Source organism: Garra rufa, chromosome 16, assembly GCF_049309525.1.
Source record: "Garra rufa chromosome 16, GarRuf1.0, whole genome shotgun sequence".
Lineage (NCBI taxonomy): Eukaryota > Metazoa > Chordata > Actinopteri > Cypriniformes > Cyprinidae > Garra > Garra rufa.
Window position 1 is genome coordinate 37,957,903 of NC_133376.1, and position 15,859 is coordinate 37,973,761.

At 36.0% G+C, this 15,859-nt stretch overlaps 1 protein-coding gene across 1 annotated transcript; it reads left to right on the top strand.

Annotated features, from left to right (window-relative positions):
* The first annotated feature begins 884 nt into the window (after positions 1–884).
* sparc (secreted protein, acidic, cysteine-rich (osteonectin)) lies at positions 885–9,929 on the top strand. The gene is made up of 10 exons (XM_073820906.1): positions 885–959; positions 5,025–5,094; positions 5,255–5,281; positions 5,723–5,810; positions 6,224–6,345; positions 6,576–6,696; positions 7,194–7,327; positions 9,006–9,154; positions 9,276–9,424; positions 9,507–9,929. The coding sequence occupies exons 2-10, from the start codon at positions 5,038–5,040 to the stop codon at positions 9,533–9,535; spliced, it is 876 nt and encodes a 291-aa protein (XP_073677007.1). The 5' UTR covers positions 885–959; positions 5,025–5,037; the 3' UTR covers positions 9,536–9,929.
* Positions 9,930–15,859: the final 5,930 nt, after the last annotated feature.

The following is a 15,859-nucleotide window of genomic DNA, read 5'->3' on the forward strand; positions in this document are numbered from 1 at the left end:
ACAAACCATACTTCAATGGAAAGCTTATTTGTTTAGCTTTCAAATGATGTATAAATCAAAACAAATTTACCCTTATGACTGGTTTTGGGGTCTAGGGTCACATATATAGCGTATAATAACACTTAAGAATCTTGCATCAAATATTGTTGCTACTATTGTCAAAGTAGCAACCGATTTATAAAATCATTAATACATTTGATCTTTCCCTTACATAAAAAGTACAGATTCATATAGGCCTATATTATGGCTTTTATATATTTATTTATTTTTATATTGGTGCTTTTCTAAGGAAAAAAAAATACTTCTTATCAATAGTTTTTAATTTTACTTAGTGCTCGTTTTAAACTTTAGTCTAACTAAAGCAATGATACTTTTTTAGGGATTTTTAGTTTAACAAGAGTATAATGCACATCCGAGCGGACAAACCCAAACCAGTTTTCTTTTGTTACTCACTCTTCCTTTGCTTCAGCACTGACCTACATGATCTGACATGAAGCTTAATTCAATAATACTTAGCTGGAAGGGAGAGTTTTTGTGGTTCAAGCACAAATTAAGATTTGGCCTGTTATGTCGGCCTATGTTCACTCAATTGGAAGCAGTTTCCAACTCAGTTAAGTTAACTAAAATATTGTTTTTAGTTTTTTTAGCAATAAAAAGTTATGATACAACGCAGTTAGGTTTCCTAAACTATTAAACGAAGTCATGCCTACCGTAAAGTTTAAACATAAATTTAATTAAAAGCTTGTGCTAGACAGTATACATTGAGTATACAGGTCCACGTGACATGGATACACAGAGTTAACTGTGGGACGTCCCACCCTAACCGAGTAAAGGGAAGGGGGTTGACTGGACCTGCCCACAGCAAATGTCTTCTGTGTGAACTTGTGTTGCTGTTAGATAGTTTCAGACTCTTTCCCCAGCTGACTTCTCCTCTGGCTTCTCTGTTAGACGGACAGAAGGTAAGATTGTTCATTTGTGTCACCTTCTCATTCTTAAATACTGAATAAGAAAAACTATTAAAGTCTTACAGTCAAGTGTTGATTTACTAATACTTTTAAAACTCATCTCCAAAACAATTCTTATTGATAGTAGTTTGATTTTTGTTTTTGTCCTACTTGCATGTTAAGAAAATTCTACGGTTTTAAAGATGGCATGTGCACATAACGAAAGCACAGATTTACAGAAAACACTGACCTCATTCTGAAACTCTAGAAACAGGTGTCTGTTGTTTTATATAAACTTTGTGTTTTGCATTTAATAGTGATACAATCTTTGTAAAATGAATGCAAACTGATTTTTTACCAGGCAAATGTTCGTATTGAAAGTTTTAACCTAAACCGTGTAGTGAAACGCTCAGAGCAACACAATGTTGAGGTATTGTGTGCCACATATGCAGCAGGAGGGTGAAGACAGAGTCAGGGATGGAAGGGGGAAGGGAGAGAGAGTCAGCCCGATAGACCCCTCCCCTTCCAATTACTCCCATCAAAAGGAATGCGTGTTTCCATGGCGATTTTTCACCAGCTGTTTGAGACCATGTCGAACTGAGGCAGATGTCGCTGCTGTAGACAAACAAGAATCGTGTGAAGATAAACTGTCAACCTACAGCTGCCAGAAGGGCCTTTTTTGTTATTTTAAAGATAAAAGTTAAGTTGAAAAAGTTTTGGATTTATAAAACTTAATTGCTACATTTAATGCTAGATTTAATATATACATATGCATTTGGAACAATATCTGACAAGATTTTATGAGAAACGCTTGGTACTGCATGGATAATATTTTCCCCCCGGTGTGCCGAAAGATTTTCATTTGAGAAAGATGGCAGAAATAACCATTTTATTGAAACGTTTTACATGCCTTTGGGTGAAATAGAAAAGGTTAAATGTGTTTTTCATCAATTCTGTGTGCAAGGGAATTGTAAACCCTACAAATCAGGCTTATATTTACAACACATATGGATTAGTGAATCAAAAAGTTGTAGAAACTGAAATCAGGTTAGGAACGTGGATCTAGTTTTAACCCCATTTTTAACTCTGTGGCTCGCGACTCTCGCTCACCTTGAGGATCAGATAGGAATATAAATGAATAAGTCATATTTTCTCGGCCACAGATAAGGTCTTTCCAAGGTGATATGCTTATATTTATAGGATGAAATTCATTTCCTTTCTCACAGAGTGGATAAAGAGACAGCTAGGCTGTAACAACAAAGCGGTTTAACTTACAAACAGCGGCAGGGGGGGAAGGGCGGGCGACTTAAAAAGGTCAGGTGATTGTTAACTCGGGTTACATGGATGTTTTTTTGCTCAGTCACTCTCTTTGGACTGTCTTTTGTCTACTTCAGAGGTCCCTTGTGCTCCTTTTCAGCAGAGGATACAATTTCCTCTTCTCTCCCACCTTGATTTCAAGGTTTAGCTTTGTAAAAGCAATTCCTCATTACTACAAAAAAACAAGATCGGGTTCCAGAGAGATGAGTTTTCATTTCCAGTTTCGAAACAAAAACCGAGTTGATTTGGCGCTTTTCAGCAGTTGCATGTCAAGACAGATTAGTTTGAAACCCCACTTTTTATCATGTTAACTCAGATGTGACTGCACAGTTTGTTTCAAGGGAGCTTTCAATAAGAAGAAGAGTCTGTTTTCCTCTTTAGCGCTAAACGTCACACAGATGCAAGCGAGTAATTGTGCCGTAATGGACAGGTGGCTCATGTAGAGGTTTTACTGCTCATGCCAAGTGGCTTCCTGCTCCATAAATCAAGCATGCCCTCTATGACAAACCCTCTGTCCAAGCACTGGGCCCTGATGATGCTATTCTGTTTCTGTTTAATACACTAAGACTACCTGGGATGATATTAGAGCAAGCACACCAAAGGTGTGTTTGTTAGGGAAATCAGATGCCGTGTATTGTGTAGTATTTAAATTTGCAAGAGACGCACTGGCAGCGAATCAAATGTGGTGGATACTGTTTTGCAGCTCATTTGTTTATCTAGAGATTGAACCACCTGTTTTGTCACTCCGGAGAGAGAGAGAGACCTCCGTCTGCAGAGCTTCTGGAAAATGACTCTTTGGAAAAAAACAGCAAGTACTGAGCTGATGTTTTCCTCCTGCTTGGTTTACGCCCCACAACCTGCTTACCTAACTAAACTCTAAATTAAATACTGGGTTGAAAAGGCATCCTTTATACCGCTGACTTTCCTTCGGCTCGGGCTTGTTTGATTTTGAATGCGACCTTCCAAATAAAATAAGTTGTTTTGCTCTAAAGTGACTCCACCAAAGTAATGGACTTCTACTTCAGCCAAAAAAATGACCTGCATAGACGTGCCAAGACGTCTCCCGAAAGGAACAGAGCGCACCTCCAAATTAATTACGGGACATGATGTCAGGTCATTTCCTTCGTCCTATGACTCACACAGCCTCGGCCTGTTAAAGTAGGACGTTTTTGTCAACGGAAAGCGAAAAGACTCTTTGTCTGCCACGTTTTAAGACGTCAACATTTGAAGAGGGTGACAGAGTCTCTGTAGTTTTCCATGTTTAAGTCTAGAGACGCGGGGCGTCTGACCTCGGCCACCTTCTTTTCCTTTGCCAAAAAAAACAGTGAAGGGCTGTTGAAGGGTTCACACACCTGCTAACATGATTGTCATGTACTGAATACAAGAGACCAAGCGTCATGCACTTACAAGAGCTCTTCAGTGAAATGACCAACAAATGTACTCAAAAACCAAACCTAATCTATGGATTTTAATGACATATTTAAAGGTTATTGGATACCTAAAACCACATCTGACAACATAACCAACCAAATGTGGTTGGTTAGTGCAAAAATCCAGTATACGTCACCTCACCAGAGAAAAGTCTGTTGTTAGATCAAGTTAAGCCAATTTCTTTGAAAATGACAAGAACTAAAAAACAAAATTTTCACAATGAGAAAATACATTAGTGTAAAATTTACACTTCATTCCAACTTTAACTCACTTTATGGGGTTTTCTTGAAGGAACAAGGCATTTCTCAACCTTGAGCAATAAGCCAAGGAGATTCTCAGCAGTTGCTGGGCAAATTATATTCAGGTCAGTGGTTTCAAGAAGACCCCTTAACTCCCATAAGAATTCTCCAAGTCGGCCAATTATGAACGCGCAGATAATATGCAGTAATCCCACCCATTATCCAATAATGCACAAAAGCAGCCCACCACAGCTTGAGGGGTGTAAATTAGCTTTGATTTTAATTGCATACAAAGTCAAAAACCAAATATGTCATGATGCATATTCATCATACTTGCAACAAGAACTTAGCCGATTGGATGCTTCCTCAATAACCAAACACAGTCATGACAGTTTTTATGCAACATTAGCATCTCAATAACTCCTTTCATACTCAGAAAAGGCAGGGTATCCTTTGTACTGTGTTTGCGTTTTGATCTTTAGTGCACCAAAAATGCACAAGTAGATAGAATCACCCAGTGATGGTCTGTCTATGGCTGCTTTGAACTTCTCAGCCATAAACAAACTATATCTATATTGAAACAGAGAGACGAGGGGAAAGGAAGAGGGATCTCTGGTACAGAGAAAATGGACAGAAGAATGAGTGCTTTCAGACAAACAGCCCCTATCTTCCCGCAGGAGAGTGTCGTTTCTCACGGAGAACATATCACATCAGTCGGTCTTCCAGACGCTCTTTGAGCGAAAGGAAAGCAGTCGAGCTAGCAGAACAAAGACAGACTGGGCTCTTATCTCAATCAGCTTCTGTGTCTGGAGAGACTGACTTCTGTAGGTTAGTTATCCGTTGTTGAGCATACAGAGCAGGTCGCTGGCCCGAGCGCGTGTGGTTCAGAGCCTGATGTCTCGAACTGATGTACTATTGATCTCAATCCACATAAAACGTATGTATGTGTGTGAATCTGTCTTCTACAATTCTCATACTCCACGAAACACACATTACATGCGTAATACTAACAAGCAGTGTAAATCCTTGAGATTACCTTAGGGTTTTGGTGTTGGAGATATAGAGGATGATGTGAGTTTTTATTTTTGCTTAGGCTGAAACTCAAGATGAGGGTTTGGATCTTCTTCCTGTTCTGCCTCGCTGGCAAGACTCTGGCTGCTCCAGTAAGTAAATCTGAAATGGAACAAAATAAATAATTAAATAAACCATTATAGTATATAAAGAATTTGCATGAAGAAAAGAGGCCAAAGATAATTTTTATGCCTGTAATGCTCTCTATAATGTTGCTTTGTGACTAAAGTCTATCTATATTTCATTTTACAGGCTGAAGAGGAGCCAGTTGTTGAAGAGGTATGTTATACTAAATCTTTAAAAAAAAACTTTCCTTAAGACCAAACTGCATTTTTAAGAAGCCTTGACAAGCTATTCCATTGCCAAAAATAGACAACTTGCCCCCATTATGGGACCAGATGTGTTTACATATGCACATGTTCAGCTTCCTGTTACATTCCCCTAGGGGACTGAAATCCATAAAGTTTGAAAATATATCTGAAAGGGACTAATTACAATTCATTGCTTCCCCACATGTGCACACAGATGCCAGTTGTGTTGAACACAAAAGCAAAATTCTTGTTGTAGCTGTGCAGTAATGTGGGTCATTTGACTCCCATTTGATCTATTTGAAGTTTAGCGTTTACATATTTTCCTCACATAAAAGAGGAAAGCGGTTATTTAAAACTGGGTTTGGTTGTACAGGCCATAGCCATAACACTTTTCTATCTCATGATTCAGGAGCTGGAAGTGGGAGCCAACCCAGTCCAGGTGGAGACCGGAGAGTTTGATGAGGCCATTGAAGTCGTGGAGGATGTTATTGCTGAGAGTGAGTTTAATGTCTTTTCCACACCTCAAACTATTTGCTATTGTTTTGAGGCTGTTTCATACACCAAAGTTATACATTTATTTCCTCTCGAGAGATTTATCTGCTGTTTGCAGTATGTCTTCTGTCCTCTGTGTACAAGTTATGTGATAACGTGCACAGATTATATAGAAGTAGGTTGTAGAAGCACACAAGACTATGGGTAATAACAGGCTGCAGCTAAGTCAAAAGTAGACAGCTGTAATTATGCGTTCAGACAGACTATGGTTATCCAGGACTGAGTTGATTCCAGTGCCAGTCTTCCAGCCACATGCCCACCACAAAATATCTAAGTAGTAAGAAATGTAAATCCACTGTTGGAGAACATTTTTGAATATATGCCCTTTAAAGGAATAAAAAATGTTTTCTCCTTACAGACCCCTGCCTAAACCATCACTGCAAGAAAGGCAAAGTGTGCGAGGTTGATGACAGCAACCAGCCCATGTGCGTGTGCCAAGACCCTCTGACCTGCCCCGCCCCAGTTGGAGATTTCGAGCATGTGCGTGTCTTTTCCTTCATTTCACATCTGTCTCATGTCTCCACATGTGTAGTGACAGCAATGCCTAGGAGTACATGCACAGCATTTGAGCAGATTGATTGAAATGTTGCTTTATGCATTGGGCAAATAATGTCAGCAAACATTGGTATAATACCGTGGGGAAATCTAACCTGTCAAGGTGACAGCTGTGGCATTTATGGCTGCTCATATTTACGGCTTTTATTTTGCAGGTCTGTGGCACTGACAACAAGACCTACGAGTCCTCCTGCCACTTCTTTGCCACCAAGTGCGCCCTGGAGGGTACCAAGAAGGGCCACAAGCTGCACCTGGACTACATCGGACCCTGCAAATGTGAGTACATAACATTGAAGTAAAACAAGGCAGGTTTTGAAAGTAAAATCTAGACCACTAACAAACTCGTAAGTGGAATTGAGTGCTTTGGAGTGATTGATGGCTTGTAGCTTTGAGGCATCCCCGTTGCCCCCTCCAAACACTGAGCATAGGACGAGTCTGAGCTTGCCAGTGCTGCTTCACAAAGCAGACCCAATCCCCCTAAATCTTCCTCATCCACCGCAGTTGTACGCCTGATGGGATGAGTCGGGACTGAAGGGCTCAAATGGAGCTCCCGCTGTGGTGTAGTCTCATTGCTAAGCAGGGTGTCTCAGAAAATGTGTTTCTGGCATAAACGAATTAGTTTCTAACAGCTATGACACTAATATTTGCCAGAGGGCTGTAATTTGGCCCCTTTTAGATTCTGAGAGTATAACAGTACAATATGTGCCATAGGCATGCTGTTCGTTTATTATTTATTTAAAATTGATTGTTTTAATGTTTGAATTTTCCCTCAGACATTGCCCCCTGCATGGACAACGAGTTGAACGAGTTTCCCCTGCGCATGAGGGACTGGCTCAAGAACGTGCTGGTGACCCTGTACGAGCGCGATGAAGACAATAACCTGCTCACCGAGAAGCAGAAACTCAGGGTTAGTCAAACTTTGCTCTTTATAGCATGAAAAAACTTTTAAGGTGCCAGCATAGGCTCATTGGAAAGACGTGCCTGTACGTACATTTTTGCAAAACTCTACTCATTAAAAACATACCTATACATACAATTCACTGCAGTATCCAGCTATAAACACTAGAGGCAGTAAAATGCCAACATCTGTCAGGTCTTGTGTAGGTGGTATGTTATTTTCGGACACGACAGCGCATTAAAATTTTTGCAAGACTCACTGGACATTTTGTTTGTACTAATATAGTAAACTTGACCCTGGACCACAAAGCCAATCATAAGGGTAATTGTTTTTTTATTTTCATTTATACTTCATGTGAAAGTGATGTATAAATAAGCCTTCCATTGATTTATGGTTTGTTAGGATAGGACAATTTTTGGCCGAGATACAACTATTTGAAAATCTGGAATCTGAGGGTGCAAAAAAATTCAATTTAAATTTTTCCAAATTAAGTTCTTAGCAATGCATATTACTAATCAAAAATTAAGTTTTGATATATTTATGGTAGGAAATTTACCAAATATCTGCATGGGACATGGTCTTTACTTTTGGCATAACAGAAAAATCTATAATTTTGACCCATACAATGTATTTTTTACTATTGCTACAAATATACCAGTGCTACTTAAGAATGGTTTTGTGATTCAGGGTTAAAAAAAATCATGATTTAAACATGTAAAAGCAAGCTAAAATTGCATGGTTGCCTTAGTTAATGCATTTTTAACACTGGTTAGGTTTTGTGTAGGTGGTATATTATTTTCAAACACGATAGAGCATTAACCTTTTTGCACCACTCACTGGACATTTTGTTTCTAACATTGTAAACTTGCTCAGTAGTGCACTCGGTACAGTCCTATGAAACACAGATCACAATTTAAAAAACCTCAAAGACATGTAAAAGCAAACTAAAATTGCATGGTTGCCTTATTTAAAGCATTTTTAACACTGGTTAGGTCTTGTGTAGGTGGTATGTTATGTTCAAACACAATAGAGCATTAACCTTTTCGCACAACTCATTGGACATTTTGTTTCTAACACTGTAAACTTGCTCAGTAGCACACCTGGTACAGTCCTGTGAAACATAAAGCAAAATTTAAAAAACCTCAAAGACATAGAAGCAAGCTAAAACTGCATGGTTGCTTTAGTTAATGCATTTTTAACATCGGTTAGGTCTTGCTTAGGTGCTATGTAATTTATCAAACAAGATAGAACATTAAACTTTTTGCACGACTCACTGGACATTTGGTTTCCAACATAGTAAACTTGCTCGGTAGTGCATGCGGTACAGACTTTTATAACACAACTCCCCCCCCAAAATAAATAATGCTTTCCTAGATTTATGTTCATGCAGCAACTTACTGGATGTGTCTTTAAAAGTATCACAAAACATACAAAAAGAAACATTATATAATTTTGCAGAAATGCCACCACAGGGACGTTTTTCCAATAAGCCTGGGTTGCAAAACTTTTTTAGCCTCCAGAATTTTCCTTTGTCCTCTACGTAACAATGTAAACAAATTTTTAACTAAAGTTCAACAGCAGCCTTATCTTAAGGAAGGAAAATGTGCAAAGTGCAATTGAAACAATATAGTCAAATCCAGATGGCAAAACTTCTAAATTGCCTGGAAACTTAATGCTGTGTTTGTAGGTGAAGAAGATTTACGAGAATGAGAAGAGGCTGCAGGCTGGTGATCATTCTCTGGACCTTCTGGCCCTGGACTTCGAAAAGAATTACAACATGTACATCTTCCCCGTTCACTGGCAGTTTGGCCAGCTTGACCAGCACCCTGTTGATGGGTATGTTTAGCTCATTTTCACAGCAGAAATTACCTTGATAGTTTAGTTAAGTGTTATGGTACCAGAAGCTGTTAAATAAAGTTATTAATTTAAAAGTGCATGTGTTTTTGTGTTACATCAGCTTCCTGTCCCACACTGAGCTGGCTCCTCTGCGCGCTCCTCTTATCCCAATGGAGCACTGCACCACCAGCTTCTTTGAGCGGTGCGATGCTGACCAAGACAAGTACATCGCTCTTGAGGAATGGGCCAACTGCTTTGGAATCAAAGAGCGTGAGTTTGTGACCTTGCCGTTCATATTTTTAATATGCTTGGTTCGATTTATTCACTAACTTTAGCTGTTTTCTGTTTTCAGAGGATGTCGACAAGGACTTTGTCATCTAAGCACGTCTGCCATTGACGCTTCTTAGTTACTATCGGGGCGAGGTGCTAACCCTTAAGTTAAAATCAAAGTAAAGGTGCTAATTGCGATTTCTAACAACCTGCATATACCACTAAACATTCATAATGTTTAAAAAAAGTGCACAATCCACAGTAACTATCACAATAAGTGATTAAACGCTACCCGTTTTTTTTATAGTTGGCCAAGCATCTGTTGGAGAGGCTGTATTAAAGAGAGAGTTAAATATGATGAACTATGTACGTTGCAACACTTTTTTGTTTTGGAAATGGATCCACAAATGTTTTTTACACTCAAGAATCAGGGCTTGAATTGTAAGTTTGGAGTTTTGATGGTGGAAATGTACAAAAAACAAAATAAAGTTTCCAAATAAATGTTCTTTCTGCTTGCTTTATAAACTTTTAGTTTTGTTTGTTGCACTCTTTGGTGGTGGATTTATTGTTTTGATGTCTTTATTAAATCTGAAAGCGTCTTTTAATTAGAGCCCTGAATATCTGCAGGCTGATGTTTTTATTTGCATATTGTTTCCTGTCAGAAATCAGGGCCAAATGTTGAGTGTTTTAAAAGTTGAATAATAAAAGGAAATATTATTTGAAATCAAGAGGACAGAATCTCGCCGGATGAGATTTTTTTTCTTTCTCCCTCCGACATGTTCACATACATTTGCAGTATTTGCCACAATGTGAGCACTATGAATCTCTTTACATGAATAAAAGCTACTGAAATCTCCAACTCAATCTTTGCACGCATTTCTCCATTTATCTTGATCTGTTTTCCCCAGGTATATAATTGCATAAACCATTTATACTTTAATGTTTGCTATGGGCAAAATGAAAAACATTGTCAAACATGATGTTTGCAGATCATTTGTTGTGTTCAGGCACCCAGCATAATTTTAGCATTGAAGTAAATATGAATATGACTACATAAACAAAGCAAAGAAAACAATGCTGCATGGTCAATGGGGCTACAAATCTGGAGCACATATGTTAGTAGTTTCCTCGAGGGTGGAGTGGATGTTTACGTAATTTCCTTTTTGACTTGCGTTTAAAAAATATATTTTAAGACCCTGTATTTAAAGGATTATTTTTAAGCCTACGAACCAATGTGGTTTAACTGTGTTTAACTGTATAATGCTGGTTGGACTGAACAGTTAAATGCAGAAAAATGTCAAGAAATCAAACTGAAACTGCCCTTTTTTAATAATTATTAACAATTATTCAGAATAAAAACTAAAGTAAGATATCAAAGGTCTCACATGGAGAATATTTTCTTAAATATTTTACACTATTCTAGATTCCAAAAGCACAAAACTTGTTTTTTATGTGCTGTAATGTTCCAAACTATTTATTTATATGCTATGTTCATGTTTTTAAGTCTAAGTCAGGCTCGACTATTGTTCAAACTAAAGCAGATTTGAGTTTTAAGTGTGTTGCATGTACTGTATCGCATGAAGCAGTGGGAAAAATAGTTGATGGTCTCAGTGGGGATACATAGTCATGGGAAAGCAGAGCTAGAGAGAGCAGGATTTACCCAGTCACCAGGCTTACCCTTCCAGCCAGACACTCGCGTCAGGAATCTCAAACAATGGCAGAGCTCCAGCCAGAACACTGTGCTGCAGTCCAGCCCACTTCTGCACCGGGGAGGGGGGAAAACACTCGTCTCTGCTCCTTCTTAACCCTGAAAACAGATCACAAAAATGTTTGCATTACTAACACAAGCCCTAAAATCTCAACATGAATCACTAGAACATAAATAGACTAGTATTTTAGCTGATTTGATTAGAATTATGACATATGGTATCACTCGCTACCAGTGTCAGAAATTATTGAGACTGATTTCTTAATGTTTTCGAGTTGATTTTAGTCTTTTCATCCAAAGAACGTTTGATTTTCCAGCTATGCTTGCCTGCAAATACAGATTTAAATACAGAAGCCCATCACAGACTTGGAATAAGGGTTATAAAATATATTTAATGTTCGATATCAATAAAGAAAAGGTAAAACAAAAAGCAGAACAGTGTATTTTTTAGGCTCATTTTAAATATCAGGGCTCTTTTTATGGCATTTTTGGCCTTAACCCTTTGATTTTTTACTTTGATCACTACTCCTTAAACAACCTGTGCTCAGACTTCATAACATATATATTATACACTTAATGTAAACCTGAAATACAAGCATGTCTTTTAAAGAAATACTATTGACTGAAGCAAGTTGTTTCTTTACTAAATGTTGAATAAGATTTTATAGCTGTGTCCATACTTTTTGTTAACACATCAATATAGATTTCACCAGTGTTTATAGTGAATATATAATACATTATTTTCTATCAGACAGAATTGATGCATATGACAGGAATATACTATACTCCAGAACATGTTGAACAGATTAATACAAAATAATGTATTTCTATATTTAGTCTGCGTAAACTTATTTTACATCCTAGTTGATTGCAATAATATTTTTTGTTAGATTAGCTGAACTGCAGTCCAATCTTACTGGTAAATCTTCATCTTGATCTTGATCCAATACAAACAGTGTCCAAACAGACAAGGTCCATCTCTAGTTGTTAAGCTGTTTTAAAAAGAAAATGTTTAGTTAAATTCAACAAATGAAAGCTGGTGATAATCTGCTGGGATTTGATAGTCATGGATTGTTGGTAGATATACCTTTAAAAATGCAAACAAATGATCTGTATCGTTTTCAACCGCAAATTGTTGCATGTATGAGAAGCGTGTCGCCCCCTAATGGACATTTTATTATCTCAAAATATTCATATTTAAATCACAATTTGTAATAAACAATAAATATACTGAAATCTAGCAAGTATATAATATAATATCTAAAATAAAATAAATCTAGAGCGGTTCAAGGCAATTATGTGTAAATATATATAAACACTAGAAAAATCACTGCTACAAATTTACAAAACACCAAGTATACATAAAAATAAAGGTGCTTCACAATGCCATAGAAGAACCTTTTTTGTCTTAATGGTTCTATAAAGAACCTTTAACATCTGAAGAACCTTTCTGTTTCACAAAAGGTTCTTTGTGGCAAAGGAAGGTTCTTCTGATTATAAAAAAGTAAGAAAGAGATGGTTCTTTAAAAAACCTTTGACTGAATGGTTCTTTGTGGAACCAAAACTGGTTCTTCTGTGGCATTGCAACCAAATGGGTGAATCTCAAGAAGAACCTATATATGAGGAAAAATAAATAAATAAATCATAATTAAAACAAGTAGGTCCATTAAGACTGAATTTTATTTTAAGGGCATTACTTACCCCACAATTTTTATTACTGAATTAAGTCTGGTCATTATTTTATTTTTCAATATCTATATTTTTACTAGAATTATTATTGCAGTAAAGCTAAATTATTATACTGTTATTTTTAATATGCTAAATGAACATAGCATAGCATTTGTTAATCAGCATAAATTCAAATGTGCAAAACAAATATGTGACCCTGGACCACAAAACTAGTCATAAGTTTTTTTTTTTTTAATAAATAAATAAATAATAAATAGCTTAATAAATAAGTATTCCATTGATGTATGGTTTGTTATATAAAATCTGAGGGTGCAAAAAAATCTAAATATTAAAATCTAAATATTAAAAAAAATAATAAAATTGCTATTACTAATCAAAAATCACGTTTTGATATATTTACGGTAGGAAATTTACAAATTATCTTCATGGAACATGATCTTTACTTACTATGCCAATGATTTTTGGCATAAAAGAAAAATCGATAATTTTGACCCATCCCATGTATTTTTGGCTATTGCTACAAATATACCAGTTAATCAGCATAAATTAAAGTTTGCAAAACAAATATGTGACCCTGGACCACAAAACCAGTCATAAGGGTCAATTTCTTTTTCAATAAATAATTAATAGCTGAATAAGCTTTCCATTGATATGGTTTGTTAGGATAGGATTATATTTGGTCGAGATACAACTATTTGAAAATCTGGAATCTGAGGGTGCAAAAAAAAAAAAAAAAAATCAAAATATTTGATTTAAAGAAAACATTGCCTTTAAAGTTGTCCAAATGAAGTTCTTAGCAATGCATATTACTAATCAAAAATTAAGTTTTGATATATGTACGGTTGGAAATTTACAAAATATCTTCATGGAACATGATCTTTACTTATTATGCCAATGATTTTTGGCATAAAAGAAAAATCGATAATTTTGACCCATACAATGTATTTTTGGCTATTGCTACAAATATTGCTACTTAAAACTGGTTTTGTGGTCCAGGATCACATATATCAGGAACATAAATAAATAGAGTAAGACCATTTTCTGAATTGTAATTTTGTTAGGACATTAATTACCCCACAATTGTCATTACTGAATTGACCTCAGACATTAATTTTATTCTACGCTATCTACTTACTAGAATTCCTATTGCAGTAAAGCTAAACTATTATACTGTTATTTTTAAAAAGCTATATTAACATAGCATAGCATTTGTTAATCAGCATAAATTCAAGTTTGCAAAAGAAATATGTGACCCTGGACCACAAAACCAGCCATAAAGGTAAATTATTTTTAAAATAAATAATAAATAGCTGAATAAATAAGCTTTCCTTTGATGTATGGTTTGTTAAAACAGGGCAATATTTGGCCAAGATACAACTATTGGAAAATCTGGAATCTGAGGGTGCAAAAAAATTTAAATATTGAGAAAATTGCCTTAAAAGTTGTCCAAATAAAGTTCAGCAATGCATATTACTAATCAAAAATTATGTTATGATATTTACGGTAGGAAATTAAAAAAAATTATCTTCATGGAACATGATCTTTACTTATTATGCCAAAGATTGTTGGCATAAAAGAACAATCAATAATTTTGACCTATACAATATTTTGGCTACTGTGTGCTTTTTTGTGGTAAACAAATAAATAAATAGAGTAGGACCATTTTCTGAATTGTAATTTTTTTTAGGACATTACCCCACAATTGTCATTACTAAATTGACTCTGAACATTAATTTTATTCTATGATATATACTTAATAGAATTCTTACTGCAGTAAAGACATTATATTGTTATTTTTAATAAACTAAATTAACATAGCATTTGTTAATCAGCATAAATACAAGTTTGCAAAACAAATATGTGACCCTGGACCACAAAACCAATTAACCAGGGTCAATTTTTTTTCTAAATTAATAGCTGAATAAATAAGCTTTCCATTGATAGAACAATATCTGGTCAAGATACTATTTGAAAATCTGGAATCTGAGGGTGCAAAAAAATCTAAATATTTGATTGAAAGAAAAATCGCCTTTAAAGTTGTCCAAATGAAGTTCTTAGCAATTCATATTACTAATCATATTACTATTTTGATATATTTACGGTTGGAAATTTACAAAATATCTTTATGGAACATGATCTTTACTTGATCTCCTAATGATTTTTGGCATAAAAGATAATTTTGACCTATAGGCTACGATGTATTTTTGGGTACTGCTGCAAATATACCCATGTTCCTTAAAACTTGTGTGGCCCAGGGTCACATATAACTATACATACTTAATTAAGTAATTAATTAATTAAGAAAAATAAACAAACAAACAAACAAAAGAGTAAGGGCATTTCCTGAATTTTTTAGGACATTAATTACCCCACAGTTGTCATTAAATTGATTCTACACTATTCTTTTATTTTACTAGAATTCTTACTGTAGTAAAGCAAAATCATTATACCTTTATTTTTAATTAGCTAAACGAATATATCATAGCATTTGTTAATCAGCATAAATTCAAGTTTGCAAAGAATATATTACCAGTACTATTTAGCATTTTAACAAAAATGAGGTAAATGTGTTCAGCTGTAATGAAAATAATTAAAAAATGCCTTGCTTTCTGAGGTGAAATAAGACATGCATTGTAGTTTGTCTTCTAAGAATCACCCAAATACTTTCTTCGTAGTTTTCTCACATGTCTTAGAAGGGTATCTGAATATACTGTACAGTTTCTAATCTGCCAAGGCATCACCTGGCAACTCATTAGTTTCGCAAACAAAAATGCGCAAAGCAACAACACGAGCAGCTGCTGCGTAACGTTATTCTCCACATTGTTCACGTCCGTGCGGGCCTAACAACCTTGGTCTGTTCCTTCCTTTCACTCTCGTTTTCAATAGGTTGCGAACAGTCCGTATAGCCGACGTTAATTGGTTCATCTGGTGGGCTTTGCGAGAGAACGACTTCTGAATGGATGCGCGAATCCACTCTGTCGATTTGATTGGCTGCTGGCTCTGCGATCAGGCGGACCGCTGATTTAGTAAGAGCTAAT

What these genes read in the sequence shown, in the direction of transcription:
- sparc (XM_073820906.1), top strand. Translation starts at nt 5,038, where the DNA reads ATGAGGGTTTGGATCTTCTTCCTGTTCTGCCTCGCTGGCAAGACTCTG. An exon ending in CAGTTGGAGATTTCGAGCAT is followed by an intron (nt 6,346 to 6,575) that starts GTGCGTGTCTTT and finishes TTTATTTTGCAG; the next exon opens with GTCTGTGGCACTGACAACAA. An exon ending in CTACATCGGACCCTGCAAAT is followed by an intron (nt 6,697 to 7,193) that starts GTGAGTACATAA and finishes ATTTTCCCTCAG; the next exon opens with ACATTGCCCCCTGCATGGAC.